The 19,401-nt window shown below is 46.2% G+C and overlaps 1 protein-coding gene across 2 annotated transcripts; it reads right to left on the bottom strand.

Annotated features, from left to right (window-relative positions):
- Positions 1-10,832: 10,832 nt before the first annotated feature.
- LOC110531407 (polyadenylate-binding protein-interacting protein 2B) lies at positions 10,833-19,114 on the bottom strand. Of its 2 annotated transcripts, none has more exons than XM_021614604.2 (4): positions 18,860-19,114; positions 15,743-15,915; positions 14,218-14,394; positions 10,833-14,045 (listed from the first exon to the last, which is right to left on the bottom strand). In XM_021614604.2, the coding sequence occupies exons 2-4, from the start codon at positions 15,902-15,904 to the stop codon at positions 13,989-13,991; spliced, it is 396 nt and encodes a 131-aa protein (XP_021470279.1). In that variant the 5' UTR covers positions 15,905-15,915; positions 18,860-19,114; the 3' UTR covers positions 10,833-13,988. The 2 variants fall into 2 exon arrangements, with proteins under 2 accessions (XP_021470279.1, XP_021470278.1); XM_021614603.2 differs by lacking the exon at positions 18,860-19,114 and adding an exon at positions 18,314-18,469.
- Positions 19,115-19,401: the final 287 nt, after the last annotated feature.

Below are 19,401 nucleotides of genomic sequence, written 5' to 3'. Positions count from 1 at the left end.
ACGCTCACCTATATACATCAATGACAAACAGCCCTGGTATGACTCTGAACGCTCACCTATATACATCAATGACAAACAGCCCTGGTATGACTCTGAACGCTCACCTATACATCAATGACAAACAGCCCTGGTATGACTCTGAACGCTCACCCATACATCAATGACAAACAGCCCTGGTATGACTCTGACGCTCACCTATACATCAATGACAAACAGCCCTGGTATGACTCTGAACGCTCACCTATATACATCAATGACAAACAGCCCTGGTATGACTCTGAACGCTCACCTATATACATCAATGACAAACAGCCCTGGTATGACTCTGAACGCTCACCTATATACATCAATGACAAACAGCCCTGGTATGACTCTGAACGCTCACCTATATACATCAATGACAAACAGCCCTGGTATGACTCTGAACGCTCACCTATACATCAATGACAAACAGTTGTACAACACTGTGTTTTTTTGAACGCTTCCCTCACCCCAGTTTCAAACACAAACAGCCCTGGTAGGATCACCTTTGGCTTATGGGTCGTTCTGGCTCGGGACGAGGCTTACTTACTCACCTTTTGCCTAACACAATCACTGCTGCTGGATAACTACTGCGAAGAGTCCATCTATAGTCAGGCATAGATTTAAGGAAAGGGGAAAAGGATATGCCTTCAAACGAAATGTGTTTTCCGCATTTAACCAAAACTCTGAATTAGAGTGGTGCGGGTGGCTGCCTTAACTGCCTTACTCAAGGGAAGAACGTCAGATTTTTCCACCTTGCCAGCTCGGGGATTCAAACAAGCGTCCCTTCGGTTACCTGCTAGGCTACCTGCTGCTCTTAATCTGCAGTGAAGATCTGCGCAATAGTACGATTTAAATTTAAAGGCAAATGTTTCCACATTCGCAGAGATTGCATTCACGGTAAATGCTTCGTATGTCGGCGCAATCGGAGATCACCTTTAAATTTTACTTGCGATATAAAGTGGATCTTCAGCGCTGGGGATTCAATCTCGCCACGAGAACTTGTCTTCATATCTTTTTTTACATTTCAGATGTGTAAGTCGTTTTCTGACCCGGGCCTTCAGAGGAACCCAGCCCTCCACTACATGGTCCCTGGTGGGAAAACACAGTGAGAGAGAGTCATTTAGTTCAGTTACCTTAACTAGGGACCATCTCCCTGTAGGACTCACTTCTCTCATCATGAAGTGCTTTCAGAGGCTAGTTAAGGATCATATCATCTTACCTGAGACCCTAAACCCACTGCATTTCGCATACCGCCACAGCCGATCCACAGGCAACGCCATCGCACTACACACTGCCTTATCCCATCTGAACAAGATTAATACTTATGTAAGAATGCTGTTTGACTGTAGCTCAGCTTTCAACACCTCCAAGCTCATCATTAAGATCAGGACCCTGGGTCTGAACCCCGCCCTGTGCAACTGGGTTCTGGACTTCCTGACGGGCTGACCCCAGGTGGTGACGGTAGGCAACAACACCTCCACTACGCTGATCCTCAACACGAGGGTCCCACAGGGGTGCGTGCTCAGCTCCCTCTTGTACTCCCTGTTCACCCACATCTCCAACTCAATTATTAAGTTTGCAGATGACAACAGTGGTGGGCCTGATTACCAACCATGACGAAACCGCCTACAGGGAGGAGGTGAGGGCACTCAGTGTGGTATCAGGAAAACAACTTCTCACTCAACAACAAAACAAAAGGAGATTATCGTGGACTTCAGGAAACAGCAGACCCCTATTCACATCAAAGGGACAGCAGTGGAGAAGGTGGAAAGTTAAGTTCCTCGGAGTACACATCACAGACTAACTGAAATGGTCCACCCACACAGACAGCGTGGTGAAGAAGGAGCAACAGCAACTCTTCAACCTCAGGAGGCTGAAGAAATGTGGCTTGTCACATCATCAAGGACAACAACCACCCGGTCCATGGCCTGTTCACCCCGCTATCATCCAGAAGGTGAGGTCAGTACAGGTGCATCAAAGCAGGGACCGAGAGACTGAAAAACAGCTTCTATCTCAAGGCCATCAGACTGCTAAACAGCCATCACTAACATAAACAGCCATCACTAACATAGAGAGGCTGCTGCCAACATACTGACTCAAATCTCTGGCCACTTTAATAAATGGACATAATAAAACTAGTCACTTTAAATAACCCCACTTTAATAATATTTACATACCCTACATTACTCATCTCATATGTACAGTTGAAGTCAGAAGTTTACATACACTTAGGTTGGTGTCATTAAAACTTGTTTTTCAACCACTCCACAAATGTCTTAACAAACTATAGTTTTGGCAAATCTACTTTGTGCATGACACAAGTAATTTTTCCAACAATTGTTTACAGACAGATTATTTCACTGTATCACAATTCCAGTGGGTCAGAAGTTTACATACACTTAGTTGACTGTGCCTTTAAACAGCTTGGAAAATTCCAGAAAATGATGTCATGGCTTTAGAAGCTTCATGGCTTTAGAAGCTTCTGATAGGCTGATTTACATAATTTGAGTCAATTGGAGGTGTACCTGTGGATGTATTTCAAGGTCTACCTTCAAACCCAGTGTCTCTTTGCTTGACATCATGGGAAAATCAAAAGAAATCAGCAAAGACCTCAGAAAAAAATAACTGTAGACCTTCACAAGTCTGGTTCATCCTTGGGAGCAATTTCCAAACGCCTGAAGATACCATGTTCATCTGTACAAACAATAGTACGCAATAATAGTACGTATAAACCATGGGACCATCCAGCCGTCATACCGCTCAGAAAGGAGACATGTTCTGTACTTTGGTGCGAAAAGTGCAAATCAATCCCAGAACAACAGCAAAGGACCTTGTGAAGATGCTGGAGGAAACAGGTACAAAAGTATCTATATCCACAGTAAAACGAGTCCTATATCGACATAACCTGAAAGGCCACTCAGCAAGGAAGAGGCCACTGCTCTAAAACTGCCATAAAAAAGCCAGACTACGGTTTGCAACTGCACACGGGGACAAAGATCGTACTTATTTGAGAAATGTCCTCTGGTCTGATGAAACAAAAATTAAATATTTTGGCCATAATGACCATCGTTATGTTTGGAGGAAGAAGGGGGAGGCTTGCAAGCCCAAGAACACCATCCTAACCGTGAAGCACGGGGGTGGCAGCATCATGTTGTGAGGGTGCTTTGCTGCAGGAGGGACTGGTGCACTTCACAAAATAGATAGCATCATGAGGAAATAACATTATGTGGATAAATCTCAAGACATCAGTCAGGAAGTAAAAGCTTGGTCGCAAATGGGTCTTCCAAATGAACAATCACCCCAAGCATTACTTCCAAAATTGTGGCAAAATGGCTTAAGGACAACAAAGTCAAGGTATTGGTGTGGCCATCACAAAGCCCCGACCTCAATACCATAGAAGATTTGTGGGCAGAACTGAAGAAATGTGTTTGAGCAAGGAGGACTACAAACCTGACTCAGTTACACCAGCTCTGTCAGGAGGAATGGGCCAAAATTCACCCAACTTATTGTGGGAAGCTTGTGGAAGGCTACCCGAAACATTTGACCCAAGTTAAACAATTTAAAGGCAATGCTACCAAATACTTTGATGAATTAAATAAAAGCTGAAATAAATCACTCTACTATTATTCTGACATTTCACATTCTTAAAATAAAGTGGTGATCCTAACTGACCTAAGGGAATTTCTACTAGGATTAAATGTCAAGAATTGTGAAAAACAGTTTAAATTAATTTGGCTAAGGTGTATGTAAACTTCCGACTTCAACTGTACATACTGTATTCTATACCATCTATTGCATCTTGCCTTTGCAGCTCGGCCATCGCTCGTCCATACATTTATATGTACATATTCTTATTCACCCCTTTAGATATGTGTGTATAAGGTAGTTGTTGGGTAATTGTTAGATTACTTGTTAGATATTACTGCACGGTCGGAACTAGAACAAGCTACACTCGCATTAACATCTGCTAACCATGTGACCAATAATATTTGATTTGAAAACAAAGGTAATGGACTACAGGAGACAGCAGAGAGAGCACGCTCCCATCCACATCCACAGGGCTGCAGTGGAGGGTCAAGAGCTTCAAGTTCCTCAGCGTCCCTTCACACAGACTGTGTGGTGAAGGAGGCGGAAATAGCGCCTCTTCAACCATCAGGATGATGAAGAAATTCAGCTTGTTCCTTAAGACCCTCACAGACTTCTATATATGCAACATTGAGAGCATCCTGAGAAGTAGGAGACAGTATATATAGGTGCATAAAAGCTGGGACTGAGAGACTGATAAAACAGCTTCCATCTCCAGGCCATCAGACTTCACCCACTATCTGACCTCTGCCCAGTACCCTGTCCTGGGCTTTTTCACGTAGAAAATTCACTACCCTGGTTCGGTTTCCTGGAGCTTGTTTGTGAGAATAGAACAGAATAAGTTCATCTTTCACAAAACCTGAAAAACAACAGTTTCATGTTGCGATTAGCAAGATGCACATTCTACATGACATTAGCGAGCTAGCTATTTTTAGAACCTGGTACTCTGGTCCTGGACCAGTTACTCAAACAGGTTCAGGATTTGTTTCACACATGCTTTATAACGCAAATCAGAGTACCAAACACTCCACGATCCGGATCATAAAGGGATACGTGAAAGCATCCTCAGTCAATGTTACTCAGTCAATGGTACCTTAGAGACTGCTGCCCTATGTACATAGTCAATAAACACTGGTCACTTTGTTTAGATACTGTTTTACCCACTTCATATGTATATACTGTATTCTAGTCATGGCTCATCCTGCATAACGGCAGATAGCCTAGTGGTTAGAGAGTTGGGCCAGTAACCGAAAGCTAGATCGAATCCCTGAGCTGACAAGGTAAAACTCTGTCGTTCTGCCCCTGAACAAGTTGGGTTCCTAGACCCAACATTGTAAATAAGAATATGTTCTTAACTGACTTGCCACATAAAAGCTACTGCTGTACATACCTGTTTTATTCATATACTGTTTATAATAAACTTTGAGTGAGAGATTTGCATTGAGTATTGTAGCCCTTGACCATGACTCCATATAAGAGTCATTGGAAGAAGGTGTCTTCTGTATGGGTGGAGTTTATAGTTAAGAGCCCCGACGCTCGGTCTGAACATTGACACTCATCTCTTGCTGTACGGTTTTTGGACGCCTAATGTCCTTATTTCATAACCTCGAGAAATAATTGTCAAACAAAAAGGTTAAATTGATAGACACCTTTTATTGGGTTAGAGCTCCCACACGGCCATAACGCCATGTCACAACGCGTGTTTACAGAAGACCAACTGATGACGGGACTACCTGGGATAATTAGCACACTGCATCTCCCAACACCTGTGTGTAATCGGAAGGTGGACGCCACAAACATGTTGCTACTGAAAAATACTGGTCGGCTGCAATTGTGTTAAAACTGTTTAGAGGAAGTGTGATTTCTGTTTCTAGAACAGTACCGCAATTGAGAATCAATTCATGTTTAGATGGAGTATTTTAGCTTAATTTATAATTTTGCCATTTATCAGACGCTCTTATCCAGAGCAACTTACAGTAGTAGCAAGTGCAGACATTTTTTTTCCCGCACAACCTTAGCATTGCAAGTGCTAACTGAGCCACATGGCTTCCAGAGCCAATTCACCTTTAAACAGAACATGGAGTTAGGCTCCTTTCAGGCCATTATTGTGCTAGGACTACCAGTCACAGAAATAAGATACCAAAGGGACTGTGTATACACCCTGATACTGTGTACGAGGCGAACTATTGTGTGTAGGACCTGGATACTGTGTAAGAGGCGAACTATGGTATGAGTGTCTGTGTACGACCCTGATCTCTGAGGGGTCTTTGGGCTGGTTTGCTAACTACCTCTCTCAGAGTGCAATGTGTAAAGTCAGAAACTCTGCTGTCTCAGCCACTGCCTCTCGCCAAGGGAGTACCCCAAGGCTCGATCCTAGGCCCCACGCTCTTCTCAATTTACATCTTCATAGTGTCGGGCAGTAGGAAGCTCTCTCATCCATTTACATGCAGATACACTCTTATACTCAGCTGGCCCCTCCCCGGATTTTGTGTTAAATGCTCTACAACAAAGCTTTCTTAGTGTCCAACAAGCTCTCTACCCTTACCCTTGTTCTGAACACCTCCAAAATAAACAAAGGTCATGTGGTTTGGTAAAAAGAATGCCCCTCTCCCCACAGGTGTGATTACCTCTGAGGGTTTAGAGCTTGAGGTAGTCACCTCATACAAGTACTTGGGAGTATGGCTAGATGGTACACTGTCCTTCTTTCAGCACATATCAAAGCTGTAGGCTAAAGTTATTTTTAGACTTGGTTTCCTCTACCGTAATCGCTCCTCTTTCACTCCAGCTGTCAAACTAACCCTGATTCAGATGACCGTCCTACCCATGCTAGATTACGGAGACATAATTTATAGATCGGCAGGTAAGGGTGCTCTCGAGCAGCTAGATGTTCTTTACCATTCGGCCATCAGATTTGCCACGATGCTCCGTATAGGACACATCACTGCACTCTATACTCCTCTGTAAACTGGTCATCTCTCTATACCCGTCGCAACCCACTAGGTGATGCTTATTTATAAAACCCTCTTAGTCCTTACTCCCCCCTATCTGAGATATCTACTGCAGCCCTCATCCTCCACATACAACACTCGTTTTGCCAGTCACACTCTGTTAAAGGTACCCAAAGCACACATCCCTGGGTCGCTGCTCTTTTCAGTTCTCTGCAGATAGCGACTGGAACGAGCTGCAACAAACACTCAAACTGGACAGTTTTATCTCAATCTCTTCATTCAAAGACTCAATCATGGACACTCTTACTGACAGTTGTGGCTGCTTTGTGTAATGTATTTTCAGATGCAACACATCAGTTGCATCCTCCTCACCAGACTCCCATGTCCCACCTCAGGACCGGTCCAGAACACCAGCCACTGACCAACAGCCTTCATCCTCCTCACCAGACTCCCTTGTCCCACCTCAGGACCGGTCCAGAACACCAGCCACTGACCAACAGCCTTCATCCTCCTCACCAGACTCCCATGTCCCACCTCAGGACCGGTCCAGAACACCAGCCACTGACCAACAGCCTTCATCCTCCTCACCAGACTCCCATGTCCCACCTCAGGACCGGTCCAGAACACCAGCCACTGACCAACAGCCTTCATCCTCCTCACCAGACTCCCATGTCCCACCTCAGGACCGGTCCAGAACACCAGCCACTGACCAACAGCCTTCATCCTCCTCACCAGACTCCCATGTCCCACCTCAGGACCGGTCCAGAACACCAGCCACTGACCAACAGCCTTCATCCTCCTCACCAGACTCCCATGTCCCACCTCAGGACCGGTCCAGAACACCAGCCACTGACCAACAGCCTTCATCCTCCTCACCAGACTCCCATGTCCCACCTCAGGACCGGTCCAGAACACCAGCCACTGACCAACAGCCTTCATCCTCCTCACCAGACTCCCTTGTCCCACCTCAGGACCGGTCCAGAACACCAGCCACTGACCAACAGCCTTCATCCTCCTCACCAGACTCCCATGTCCCACCTCAGGACCGGTCCAGAACACCAGCCACTGACCAACAGCCTTCATCCTCCTCACCAGACTCCCATGTCCCACCTCAGGACCGGTCCAGAACACCAGCCACTGACCAACAGCCTTCATCCTCCTCACCAGACTCCCATGTCCCACCTCAGGACCGGTCCAGAACACCAGCCACTGACCAACAGCCTTCATCCTCCTCACCTCGATCTTCATAGAGTTTTTTTTTTTTTCCCCCTACAGCAAATTATCACAACAGTCAGGGAAAAAAACATCCCTTCATCTGAAATTCTGTTATTTTCCCGAAGTATGCTGAAGTTATATATGCAATACAAAAGAATCATGGCTGTTCCTCAATACATTTCTCCTTAAACCTTTGGAATAACACCTAAACCTATCGCCGTTATCTTTGAGCAGGTTGTGAAGGGAAGGTAAAGCCATGTACCTGGTCGCCCAATTTTTCAGTTTTTGATTTGTTAAAAAAAGTTTGAAATATCCAATAAATGTCGTTCCACTTCATGATTGTGTCCCACTAGTTGTTGATTCTTCACAAAAAAATACAGTTTTATATCTTTATGTTTGAAGCCTGAAATGTGGCAAAAGGTCGCAAAGTTCAAGGGGGCCGAATACTTTCGCAAGGCACTGTATAAGCCAACCTCGCTGGAAGTCTTCCCTCGGGGCGGTTATAAACCAACCTCGCTGGAAGTCTTCCCTCGGGGCGGTTATAAACCAACCTCGCTGGAAGTCTTCCCTCGGGGCGGTTATAAACCAACCTCGCTGGAAGTCTTCCCTCGGGGCGGTTATAAACCAACCTCGCTGGAAGTCTTCCCTCGGGGCGGTTATAAGCCAACCTCGCTGGAAGTCTTCCCTCGGGGCGGTTATAAACCAACCTCGCTGGAAGTCTTCCCTCGGGGCGGTTATAAACCAACCTCGCTGGAAGTCTTCCCTCGGGGCGGTTATAAACCAACCTCGCTGGAAGTCTTCCCTCGGGGCGGTTATAAACCAACCTCGCTGGAAGTCTTCCCTCGGGGCGGTTATAAGCCAACCTCGCTGGAAGTCTTCCCTCGGGGCGGTTATAAGCCAACCTCGCTGGAAGTCTTCCCTCGGGGCGGTTATAAGCCAACCTCGCTGGAAGTTTTCCCTCGGGGCGGTTATAAGCCACCTTCGCTGGAAGTCTTCCCTCGGGGCGGTTATAAGCCAACCTCGCTGGAAGTCTTCCCTCGGGGCGGTTATAAGCCAACCTCGCTGGAAGTCTTCCCTCGGGGCGGTTATAAGCCAACCTCGCTGGAAGTCTTCCCTCGGGGCGGTTATAAGCCAACCTCGCTGGAAGTCTTCCCTCGGGGCGGTTATAAGCCAACCTCGCTGGAAGTCTTCCCTCGGGGCGGTTATAAGCCAACCTCGCTGGAAGTCTTCCCTCGGGGCGGTTATAAGCCAACCTCGCTGGAAGTCTTCCCTCGGGGCGGTTATAAGCCAACCTCGCTGGAAGTCTTCCCTCGGGGCGGTTATAAGCCAACCTCGCTGGAAGTCTTCCCTCGGGGCGGTTATAAGCCAACCTCGCTGGAAGTCTTCCCTCGGGGCGGTTATAAGCCAACCTCGCTGGAAGTCTTCCCTCGGGGCGGTTATAAGCCAACCTCGCTGGAAGTCTTCCCTCGGGGCGGTTATAAGCCAACCTCGCTGGAAGTCTTCCCTCGGGGCGGTTATAAGCCAACCTCGCTGGAAGTCTTCCCTCGGGGCGGTTATAAGCCAACCTCGCTGGAAGTCTTCCCTCGGGGCGGTTATAAGCCAACCTCGCTGGAAGTCTTCCCTCGGGGCGGTTATAAGCCAACCTCGCTGGAAGTCTTCCCTCGGGGCGGTTATAAGCCAACCTCGCTGGAAGTCTTCCCTCGGGGCGGTTATAAGCCAACCTCGCTGGAAGTCTTCCCTCGGGGCGGTTATAAACCAACCTCGCTGGAAGTCTTCCCTCGGGGCGGTTATAAACCAACCTCGCTGGAAGTCTTCCCTCGGGGCGGTTATAAACCAACCTCGCTGGAAGTCTTCCCTCGGGGCGGTTATGAACCAACCTCGCTGGAAGTCTTCCCTCGGGGCGGTTATAAACCAACCTCGCTGGAAGTCTTCCCTCGGGGCGGTTATAAACCAACCTCGCTGGAAGTCTTCCCTCGGGGCGGTTATAAACCAACCTCGCTGGAAGTCTTCCCTCGGGGCGGTTATAAACCAACCTCGCTGGAAGTCTTCCCTCGGGGCGGTTATAAACCAACCTCGCTGGAAGTCTTCCCTCGGGGCGGTTATAAACCAACCTCGCTGGAAGTCTTCCCTCGGGGCGGTTATAAACCAACCTCGCTGGAAGTCTTCCCTCGGGGCGGTTATAAACCAACCTCGCTGGAAGTCTTCCCTCGGGGCGGTTATAAACCAACCTCGCTGGAAGTCTTCCCTCGGGGCGGTTATAAACCAACCTCGCTGGAAGTCTTCCCTCGGGGCGGTTATAAACCAACCTCGCTGGAAGTCTTCCCTCGGGGCGGTTATAAACCAACCTCGCTGGAAGTCTTCCCTCGGGGCGGTTATAAACCAACCTCGCTGGAAGTCTTCCCTCGGGGCGGTTATAAACCAACCTCGCTGGAAGTCTTCCCTCGGGGCGGTTATAAACCAACCTCGCTGGAAGTCTTCCCTCGGGGCGGTTATAAACCAACCTCGCTGGAAGTCTTCCCTCGGGGCGGTTATAAACCAACCTCGCTGGAAGTCTTCCCTCGGGGCGGTTATAAACCAACCTCGCTGGAAGTCTTCCCTCGGGGCGGTTATAAACCAACCTCGCTGGAAGTCTTCCCTCGGGGCGGTTATAAACCAACCTCGCTGGAAGTCTTCCCTCGGGGCGGTTATAAACCAACCTCGCTGGAAGTCTTCCCTCGGGGCGGTTATAAACCAACCTCGCTGGAAGTCTTCCCTCGGGGCGGTTATAAACCAACCTCGCTGGAAGTCTTCCCTCGGGGCGGTTATAAACCAACCTCGCTGGAAGTCTTCCCTCGGGGCGGTTATAAACCAACCTCGCTGGAAGTCTTCCCTCGGGGCGGTTATAAACCAACCTCGCTGGAAGTCTTCCCTCAGGGCGGTTATAAACCAACCTCGAAGTCTTCCAAGAGAAACGTTCCCTTTCTGTTTGTGCTCATCAACTGTAACATGACAATCTTTCCTTCCTCCTAACGTTGAGAAATAACTCCTAAACAAGTTGACAAAGACAACCAGCCGTTTACCTGCATTTTTTCATCTTTATTAATCTTTTTTTTTTTGTATTGAAATTCATACTTTGTGTTGTCAGGACTTTCCAACTCAAAAATCACAAAAAAGAAAATGATTTATGTAAATCCACTCGGCGGACAATTCTTATTGGTTGACCCAGCGTGCACGTGGCCTGTGATTAGTCAACTTGACCTCAAGTCCCGCCCATTCATTTGAACCTCCCCTAGACACTGAGCTAAAGACAGACAAGTATGAACCCCAAAATGGCACCCTATTGCCCATGTGGTGCACTACCACTGGGAGCCCCATGGGCCCTGATCAAAAGTAGGGCACTATACGAAGGAATATGGGTGCCATTTTGGAATTCATTTCCAATTCCCGTTTTGACCACAGGCTACGGCAACCCAAGAGAGACAAAACAACTTTGCTCCTCGAAAGACAAAATAAATGAGATTTAAATTTTAAAACAGAGCCTGATCAGGTGTTTATATAAACACGATTGAACCAACAAGAGTTCAACATGATGCTTCCATTCTTTCAGTACTGAGAGGTCGCGTCCCAAACAGGACCCTGTTCCTTATTTAGTGCACTACTTTTGACCTGAGCCCGTAGGGTTCTGGTTAAAAGTAGAACACTGTACGGGGGAACAGGGTGCCATTTGAGATGCAAGCCAGAGAGAATAGCCTCGTTCCAAACTCTAAAATACCCTAAACCCTACACCCTTGTTCACTTAGAACCATCAAAAGGGTTCAAATGCTCCCCATACAAGACCTACCTTTCAGATCCAGGTTCTGATATGGGGGCTAGAACCTCAATCTTTTCACCCACAAGGGGTTAGGGGATAGGAGAGAGGAGTAACTGGTTTGGAACCAGACCCATGAGGAATAAAAACCGCTCTACACAGAGAGTGTTTATGATGTCATAAGAGGAAATTTAGGCAGGTCTGTAGGTGGTTATCAATAAAAACGTCACAATACAGTGCAGAGTGTTCGAGTTGGCTGCTAGGGGGGCAAGGAGACCTCTAGCTCCGCTAAAACCATTGACAACTATGTGCCATTTTTAGGGATTGCTAAATAACTGTTTTCATCAACTCTTGAAGAGCACAGTCAAGAGATATACAGCAAGTAAACTGCATGCTTTCATGGTCAATAAACATCAATTGATCATGTATTTTTATTTTTTTTTAGATATGTGAGAGTAGCCTATTAATTTGGCATGTAGCAAAATAGATTTCCAGACAACATAATTTAGCTTGCTTCATCAGAGATTAGGCTTGTGGAAAGAGCTTCACATGGACAAGTCCTCATCTTGGTAAAATGGACTACGGTCACCTCCACTAGAGGACAAGCAAATCAAACAATATCTGGATATAGCAATCTAGTTTATACACTGAAAGTTAGCTAGCCACATTGAGGCAATCTGTCGTTAGCTAGCCACATTGAGGCAATCTGCCGTTAGCTAGCCACATTGAGGCAATCTGCCGTTAGCTAGCCACATTGAGGCAATCTGCCGTTAGCTAGCCACATTGAGGCAATCTGCCGTTAGCTAGACACATTGACGCAATCTGCCGTTAGCTAGCCACATTGACGCAATCTGCCGTTAGCTAGCCACATTGACGCAATCTGCCGTTAGCTAGCCACATTGACGCAATCTGCCGTTAGCTAGCCACATTGACGCAATCTGCCGTTAGCTAGCCACATTGAGGCAATCTGCCGTTAGCTAGCCACATTGACGTGTTACATCAATTTATTCTCTATCACATCTGTCAGCAGCAATAGGGATTAAAACACTGTTGTAAAGCGGATAATGTTAGCTAACGTTACTAGGTAGGCCTATGTTGGTTGGGAAAAAAGTACATTAGGTCTACTTACCACTATGGTTAGCCTACTGTACAACGTTTCTACCAGTAGCTAGCAAAGTAAACATTATCAACCAACAGTACATCTGCAAATGCCCCCTTCTGCTGCTTGACAGGCAGAGCCCACAACTGATGGGAAATTAACCTAAACCACTCATACTGGTCAGGTAATAGCTCTCCTTTCTATCACTCAAATATCCAATCAATGGTGGTCAATATTGAGCTATATCGTGAGGCTACCGTCGCGCATCTGAAATTCCATGATCGATTGATGTTTACTGATCACGGAAAGTATGCAGTTCATTTACAACTGATGATAAAGGCAAATGTGGAATAATCTGACGTTTGTATTTTTGACTCTGGGCTTCAAGAGGAGATGATATTACAACCAAATAGTTGACATTTGTTTGACAATCCCTTGAAAACGGCACGCAGTTGTCAACGGTTTAAGTGGAGCTAGGAGTCTCCTTGCCCCCTCAGCAGGCAATTCAAAACCTCTGCACTGTATTGTGACATTTTATTGATAACGACCTATTGAACAGAGTCATTATGATGTCATAGTGTAACCAGAGGTACGTAGATGTACAGAGTTCTAGAACGGACAACTGTCTGTCATCCATGTTGGCACCGGGTCATTCTATAGCAACAAGAACATTCTTAGTTGGATTCCAATTAGAATGGTAATGTTGTGGAACATTCCGGCACAAACATGGCAGCCATGAAAAGTATAAATGCAGATCTCAAAATGGCACCCTATTTCCTATGTAAGTGCACTACTTTGGACCAGGTAGTGCACAATGAAGGTGGAACGGGGTGTCATTTGCGATTTGCCTGTTGCAATATCATGGAGTTTTTAGGTGCCAACATGGCAACCGTGAAAAAGGTCGGTAAATCTCAGAGTTTCTCGTTACTCTGTATATGTACGTCTCGGTGTGCATCCGAAAAGGTACCCTGTTCCCTATGGACTCAAGCCCATGGGCCCTGGTCAAAAGTAGTGCACTACATAGGGAATAGCGTGCAATTTGAGACACTACCTTTACAGTGTACATGGAGCAGCAGCTCCCTCGATAGGGTTTTATTCATACTGACACCCCCCACCCTGTCCCTTAGTTAACCACCAAACAAACAGAAAATCAAAATAAAAGTCCCCCCCACCCTCCTATGGGTTTCTACCTACACGCCCTGGACCTGTGTGTGTTGTTCGGTGTGTGTGTGTGTGTGTGTGTTCCGGACGAGGCCGCCAGAGTCTCTGCGAGGGTGTGTGAGATCGTGCTTGTGTGTGCGTGGGCGCTCCCTGGGGGTGAGGGGGACTCCTAGTATTTCACTCCTGGAATGAACTCCTTCGCATCGGGGTTCAAGTTGCTCTTCCTCTGCAGGGAGACATGGAGTGGAGTGATGGCGAGATTTAAAAAAATATATAAAAAAAAGGAGAAGAGAAAGTGAGAACCATGCAATTGTACAAAACTCATTTTTACAAGATGGCGGTCTACTGTTGTACATGTGTGTTCTCTGATGCGTGTGTGTTCCGCTGTGTCTCCTCACCGCCATCTCCTCTGCGTTTCCTCCATCGCTGACTGACAGGCCGTTAAGCTGCTGCTGGATCTGACCCACCCCCGAGGGGAGGTCCCTGGCCGGAATGAACCAATCCTGGTCCTCCTCATCCAACATCTCCTGGAAACAACGCTCCAAGAACTCCTGCTCCAACAACTCCTCTTCAACCTGACAGAGAGACAGAGAGACATAGCTATCAGCCACAACCGTTGCTGACAGGTGTGTAAAATTGAGCACACTGCCATGCAATCTCCATAGACACACATTGGCAGTAGAATGGCCTTACTGAAGAGCTCAGTGACTTTCAACATGCCACCTTTCCAACAAGTCAGTTCGCCAAATTTCTGCCCTGCTAGAGCTGCCCCGGTCAACTGTAAGTGCTGTTATTGTGAAGTGGAAACGTGTAGGAGCAACAACAGCTCAAGTGCAAAGTGGTAGGCCACTCAAGCTCACAGAACAGGACCACCGAGTGCTGAAGCAAGGAAAAAAATAATCTGTCCTCGGTTGCAACATTCACTACGGAGTGCCAAACTGCCTTTGGAAGCAACGTCAGCACAAGAACTGTTCGTCGGGAGCTTCATGAAATGGGTTTCCATGGCTGAGCAGCCGCACACAAGCCTGAGATCAACATGTGCAACGCCAAGCGTCGGCTGAAGTGGTGTAAAGCAAGCCTCCATTTGACTCTGGAGCAGAGGAAACGCGTTCTCTGGAGTGATGATCACACTTCACCATCTGGCAGTCCGGACAAACGAATCTGGGTTTGGCGGATGCCAGGAGAACGCTACCTGCCCGAATGCATAGTGACAACTGTAAAGTTTAGTGGAGGAGGAATAATGGTCTGGGGCTATTTTTCATGGTTAGGGCTAGGTCCCTTGGTTCCACTGAAGGGAAATCTTAACGCTAAAATAACATTCTAGACAATTCTGAGCTTCCAAGTTTGGGGAAGGCCCTTTCCTGTTTCAGCATGACAATGCCCCCATGCACAAAGTGAGGTCCATAAAGAAATGGTTTTGTCGAGATCGGTGTGGAAGAACTTGACTGACCTGCAGAGCCCTGACCTCAACCCCATTGATTCTTTGGGATGAATTGGAACGCCGACTGCGAGCCAGCCCTAATCGCTCAACATCAGTACCTGACCTCACTAATGCTCTTGTGGCATTAGTCCCCACAGCAATGTGCCAGCATCTAGTGGAAAACCTTCCCAGAAGAGTGGAGACTTATAACAGCAAGGAGGGGGGTGATGGAATTGAGAGCGAAACAACGCACCAGGACCTCTTCAGACACTAGTAGTAGTTTATCAGTGAGCCAGGGTGAAATGATCTGTTCTCAGTGCCCAGTATAGAAAGGGAGGGAGAGAGAGATAGACGAAGGATGAAGGCTTGTCTTACTGTAATGAGATATCCTCATTACACTAAAAAACCCATTACACAACACACAGAGAGGGTTTCCTCTTGATAAGACAGACATCAAGCAGACACATCTGTGACTAACTGTCTGTGTGTGTGTGTACACCAACCTGTCTGTTGTAAACATCCTCGTTCTCCATCCACATGTACTCAGCAAAGGGATCGTCTCCTCCCTGATCCCCCTCTCCTGGATGCCCATTTGCTACAGGCTCCTTGCCTTCCTTCCCCGGAGCCCCACCCCCCGGCGTCTTCACTACCTCGGGACCACTCATCTCCGACGGCTCTGATGGGACCGGAGAGATGAAGAAGCATGGTTACACACACACACACACACACACGCTTCTTGTTGGATTTCTTTGGTATTTCTGAGTAATACTGGCATTGTGACAACCCTACCAGTGTTTCCACTGCAGTCATTAAGCTGTGCCGCTGCGCACAGGGCGGGAAATTAACACCAGCTAAATGCTTGTAGATGTCCTCATTGGCTGGTGGTCACAGATCATTTGGAAGCAGTTTTTTTTTGCTTGGCTATATGCATTGTATAAGCTCCATACGGATTTCAGTTCAATACAGCTGAAACAAGCTCCATACTGATTTCAATGATAGTTAAATAAGGCTGAATGTAACATTGAGATAAGCACTTATAATAAAGGAAAATAGTAAAGGGTCATTATACTTTGCATGCATTGATGGTAATAGGAATTGTATGAGGTATGATCGGATTGGGGATAGTAAATTGGCCATGTTCTGTTATGATCTCCACCCGGTACAACCAGATGAGGACTGGCCACCCCTCATTAGTTCCCGTCTAGGTTTCTTCCTAGATTTTGGCCTTTCTAGGGAGTTTTTCCTAGCCACCGTACTTCTACACCTGCATTGCTCTGCTGTTTGGAGTTTTAGGCTGGGTTTCTGTACAGCATTTTGAGATATCAGCTGATGTACAAATGGCTATATAAATTGATTTGATTTGATTCAATTAGAATTTGGACCAACGCCTGGCCTGTGTAGTCCATTGGTTAGTGACTCGGACCCCTGGCTCGAGACAACATGGCTACCTTTCCTTTCTCAATTAAATACAACGAATATATATATTATTTTTTTAAAGAATTTGCACCAGTGTCGTCAGAATACAGTTCAACCACAGGTGGCTGATGGAAAGTCTAGTAGAAGCTCCACACGGAGAAGCAATGTAATCGAACCGTTTCCTGTATTATATACACACACTTCTACTACGTTACACTCATTCCCTGTCATTCAGAGGGAGGAGAACAAAAGAACACATTGTGAATGAGGCAGCGACGCCTCTACTTGAGAGGGGAAAACACCGCGTTTTGAAAATATATATTTTTAAGGCGTCAATAAAAACGTGTACGGCCATGGACCGGTGCTTATGTAATACAGCTAGTCAGAGACCTGCGTGACATTGCAGAGGATTGCACTGCCTGCGTGAATGCTATAGCAAGCTATATCTGAAAGTTAAATACGTAGTAAGCTACAATAGCTAGCTGCTTTTCGAGACAGCAATCCTAACGTGGACAGCTAGCTACAGTGCCAGTCCTTGTACATTAGCGAGCTTGCTACTGCAGTGCAGGACAATTTGCTAACTTCACATGAAGCCACGTGTTCTTTATTTAGCGATCAACAGTGCCAAAATGGCACACCTGTGTATGGAATAGCTACTGCGCATTTCTAGCTGGTTAGCCATCACTGATAAATATAGTTAGTCTGATGCTATTTGTATTGGGGTCAACGTGTTGTTGTGTAACTTATTAACCACGCTGCATGCAGGGAGGGGCTTGCTCGTGTATGTATACAACGAGAAATGTAAACACGTTATTAACCATTGGTTATTTTCGGCCTCGTTAAAAGCTTAACTTAGTTATGCTAAGATAAGTCTAGCTATAGGTTTGTGGTGATGGATTTAACGATAGCTAACGACGCTACATCAACCTGCCTTCCATTGCCATCTGGCTAATAAACCAGTCTCGCACCTTACCAAAACACCTTCCTAGCTAAGAATGGGAAACAAATGGTGGCTAACATCGAGGTTGGCCGCACATGAAGTGACGACCAACAAAAACGACAACTACACATGAAATTAGCGCGCTATCTGTGAAAATGATTGTGAGGGCTTAGCTAGGCAATGCTAGCTACAACATGCTACCACCACCATGGGATGGGCCTGCATGGAAAACATAAAGAAACTGAAGGAGTTAGCTAGTTAAAGGAGTTAGCTAACTCCTTTAACTAGCTACCAGAGGCTAACGGTCACGAAAAAAAGAAAAAGTTTAACGGTAAACATATTTTGATACGGCTGATACTAGAACGTATTTCCCACAAACACACGTAACAATGGCAATGTCAGATCTTAGAACGGCAAAACGCAAGGCTAACAATGGCAATGTCAGATCTTAGAATGTCAGAACGCAAGGCTAACAATGGCAATGTCAGATCTTAGAACGGCAGAACGCAAGGCTAACAATAGGTTCGAGTTCCATTCCCATCTGGGTTGATGCGTCAGAGACGCAATTAGCTAAGCTAGGCTAGCTGGCATTTAGCTAGGTCAGTGCATGGCATTTCGCACGGAATCGGGCCAAGACGCAATATTTAGTTTTCAAATATTTGGCTGTGAAATCCACGTAAAAAATATATAACTAACGGCGGGTGTTCTAGAGTCATACCTGGCATCCCCTGCTTCAGTGTTTCCTCTTTTCTTTTTTTTTAAAGACAAAATAAAAAAACGTATTTCCAACACACTCGTAGGCTAGCTAACGTTAGTTAGCTAAATACATTAGGAACACGGTGGTCATGTGGTCTAGGCTTGGACAAACAGCCAACAAGCGCCCTCCCCTGCCTCTCATCAAAACACACACTTGCGTGGCTAACATTAAAACTAGTGGAGTGGTAAGAGAGACAAAGTCAGCGGGAGGTATATGTTGAACAATAAATAAATATTACCGTATAGCGGACACTATTAAAACGTTTAATGGTGACAAACATGTTATAGCTAGCTAGTAGCAGAGTAAACAATGCTTAACAGTCAAGTGCGAGTGTTTTGAGAAACTCGCCAACTACCTACATCCTTTATCGTTAGCTAGCTTTGTTTGGATATTCAACAGCCAAGCAAAGCGAACGATACGGGCTTGCCAAGTTAAGATTGAAAACACAGCCACAGCTGTTAGCAACCTACGATAGCCGCTAACCTATAAATAGGTACCGTTACTCACCAACCAAGTTGAAATGTGGTAAACAAACCCCGTAGTAAAAACTAAACGGCAGCTCCTATGAAAGCGGCTCCTCAGTTGCCGAAAGAACCCCCAGAACAAAACAATTTAACACATCCAATTTTAAGATTCGTAAATATGCGTCTTTGTCCGTTTTTCCCCGTTATAGTCCATAGAGAAAGAGCCTCGAAAAAAATCACGATTTGTGCCACAACCGCGAGCCAGGAAAACGGTCACGTGGTACCGATTGTACAACTGTACACACCGACTATTGGTGGGAACGGAAATCAGTCAACTCCTTTTACTGACATCACTGGTATGGAGTAAAACAAGAAACAGCCCCCTTTTCATTCACAGACGGAGTAAAAAACAATGTGCAATCTGATAAAGTAGGGCATATGTATATATATATTCATTGGGCGGGCTACACATTATTTCCTCCTTACCCTAATTGTATTCCTGGTGCCTTTATAATATGTGTCAAGTTAATTATTTCCTGGTCTAAACTGTGACGAATACCATATCAACAAGTACGGTCATTACTA

The sequence above is a fragment of the Oncorhynchus mykiss genome, chromosome 9 (assembly GCF_013265735.2).
Source record: "Oncorhynchus mykiss isolate Arlee chromosome 9, USDA_OmykA_1.1, whole genome shotgun sequence".
NCBI classification, from domain to species: domain Eukaryota; kingdom Metazoa; phylum Chordata; class Actinopteri; order Salmoniformes; family Salmonidae; genus Oncorhynchus; species Oncorhynchus mykiss.
This window is presented reverse-complemented; position numbering and strand designations above follow the sequence as displayed.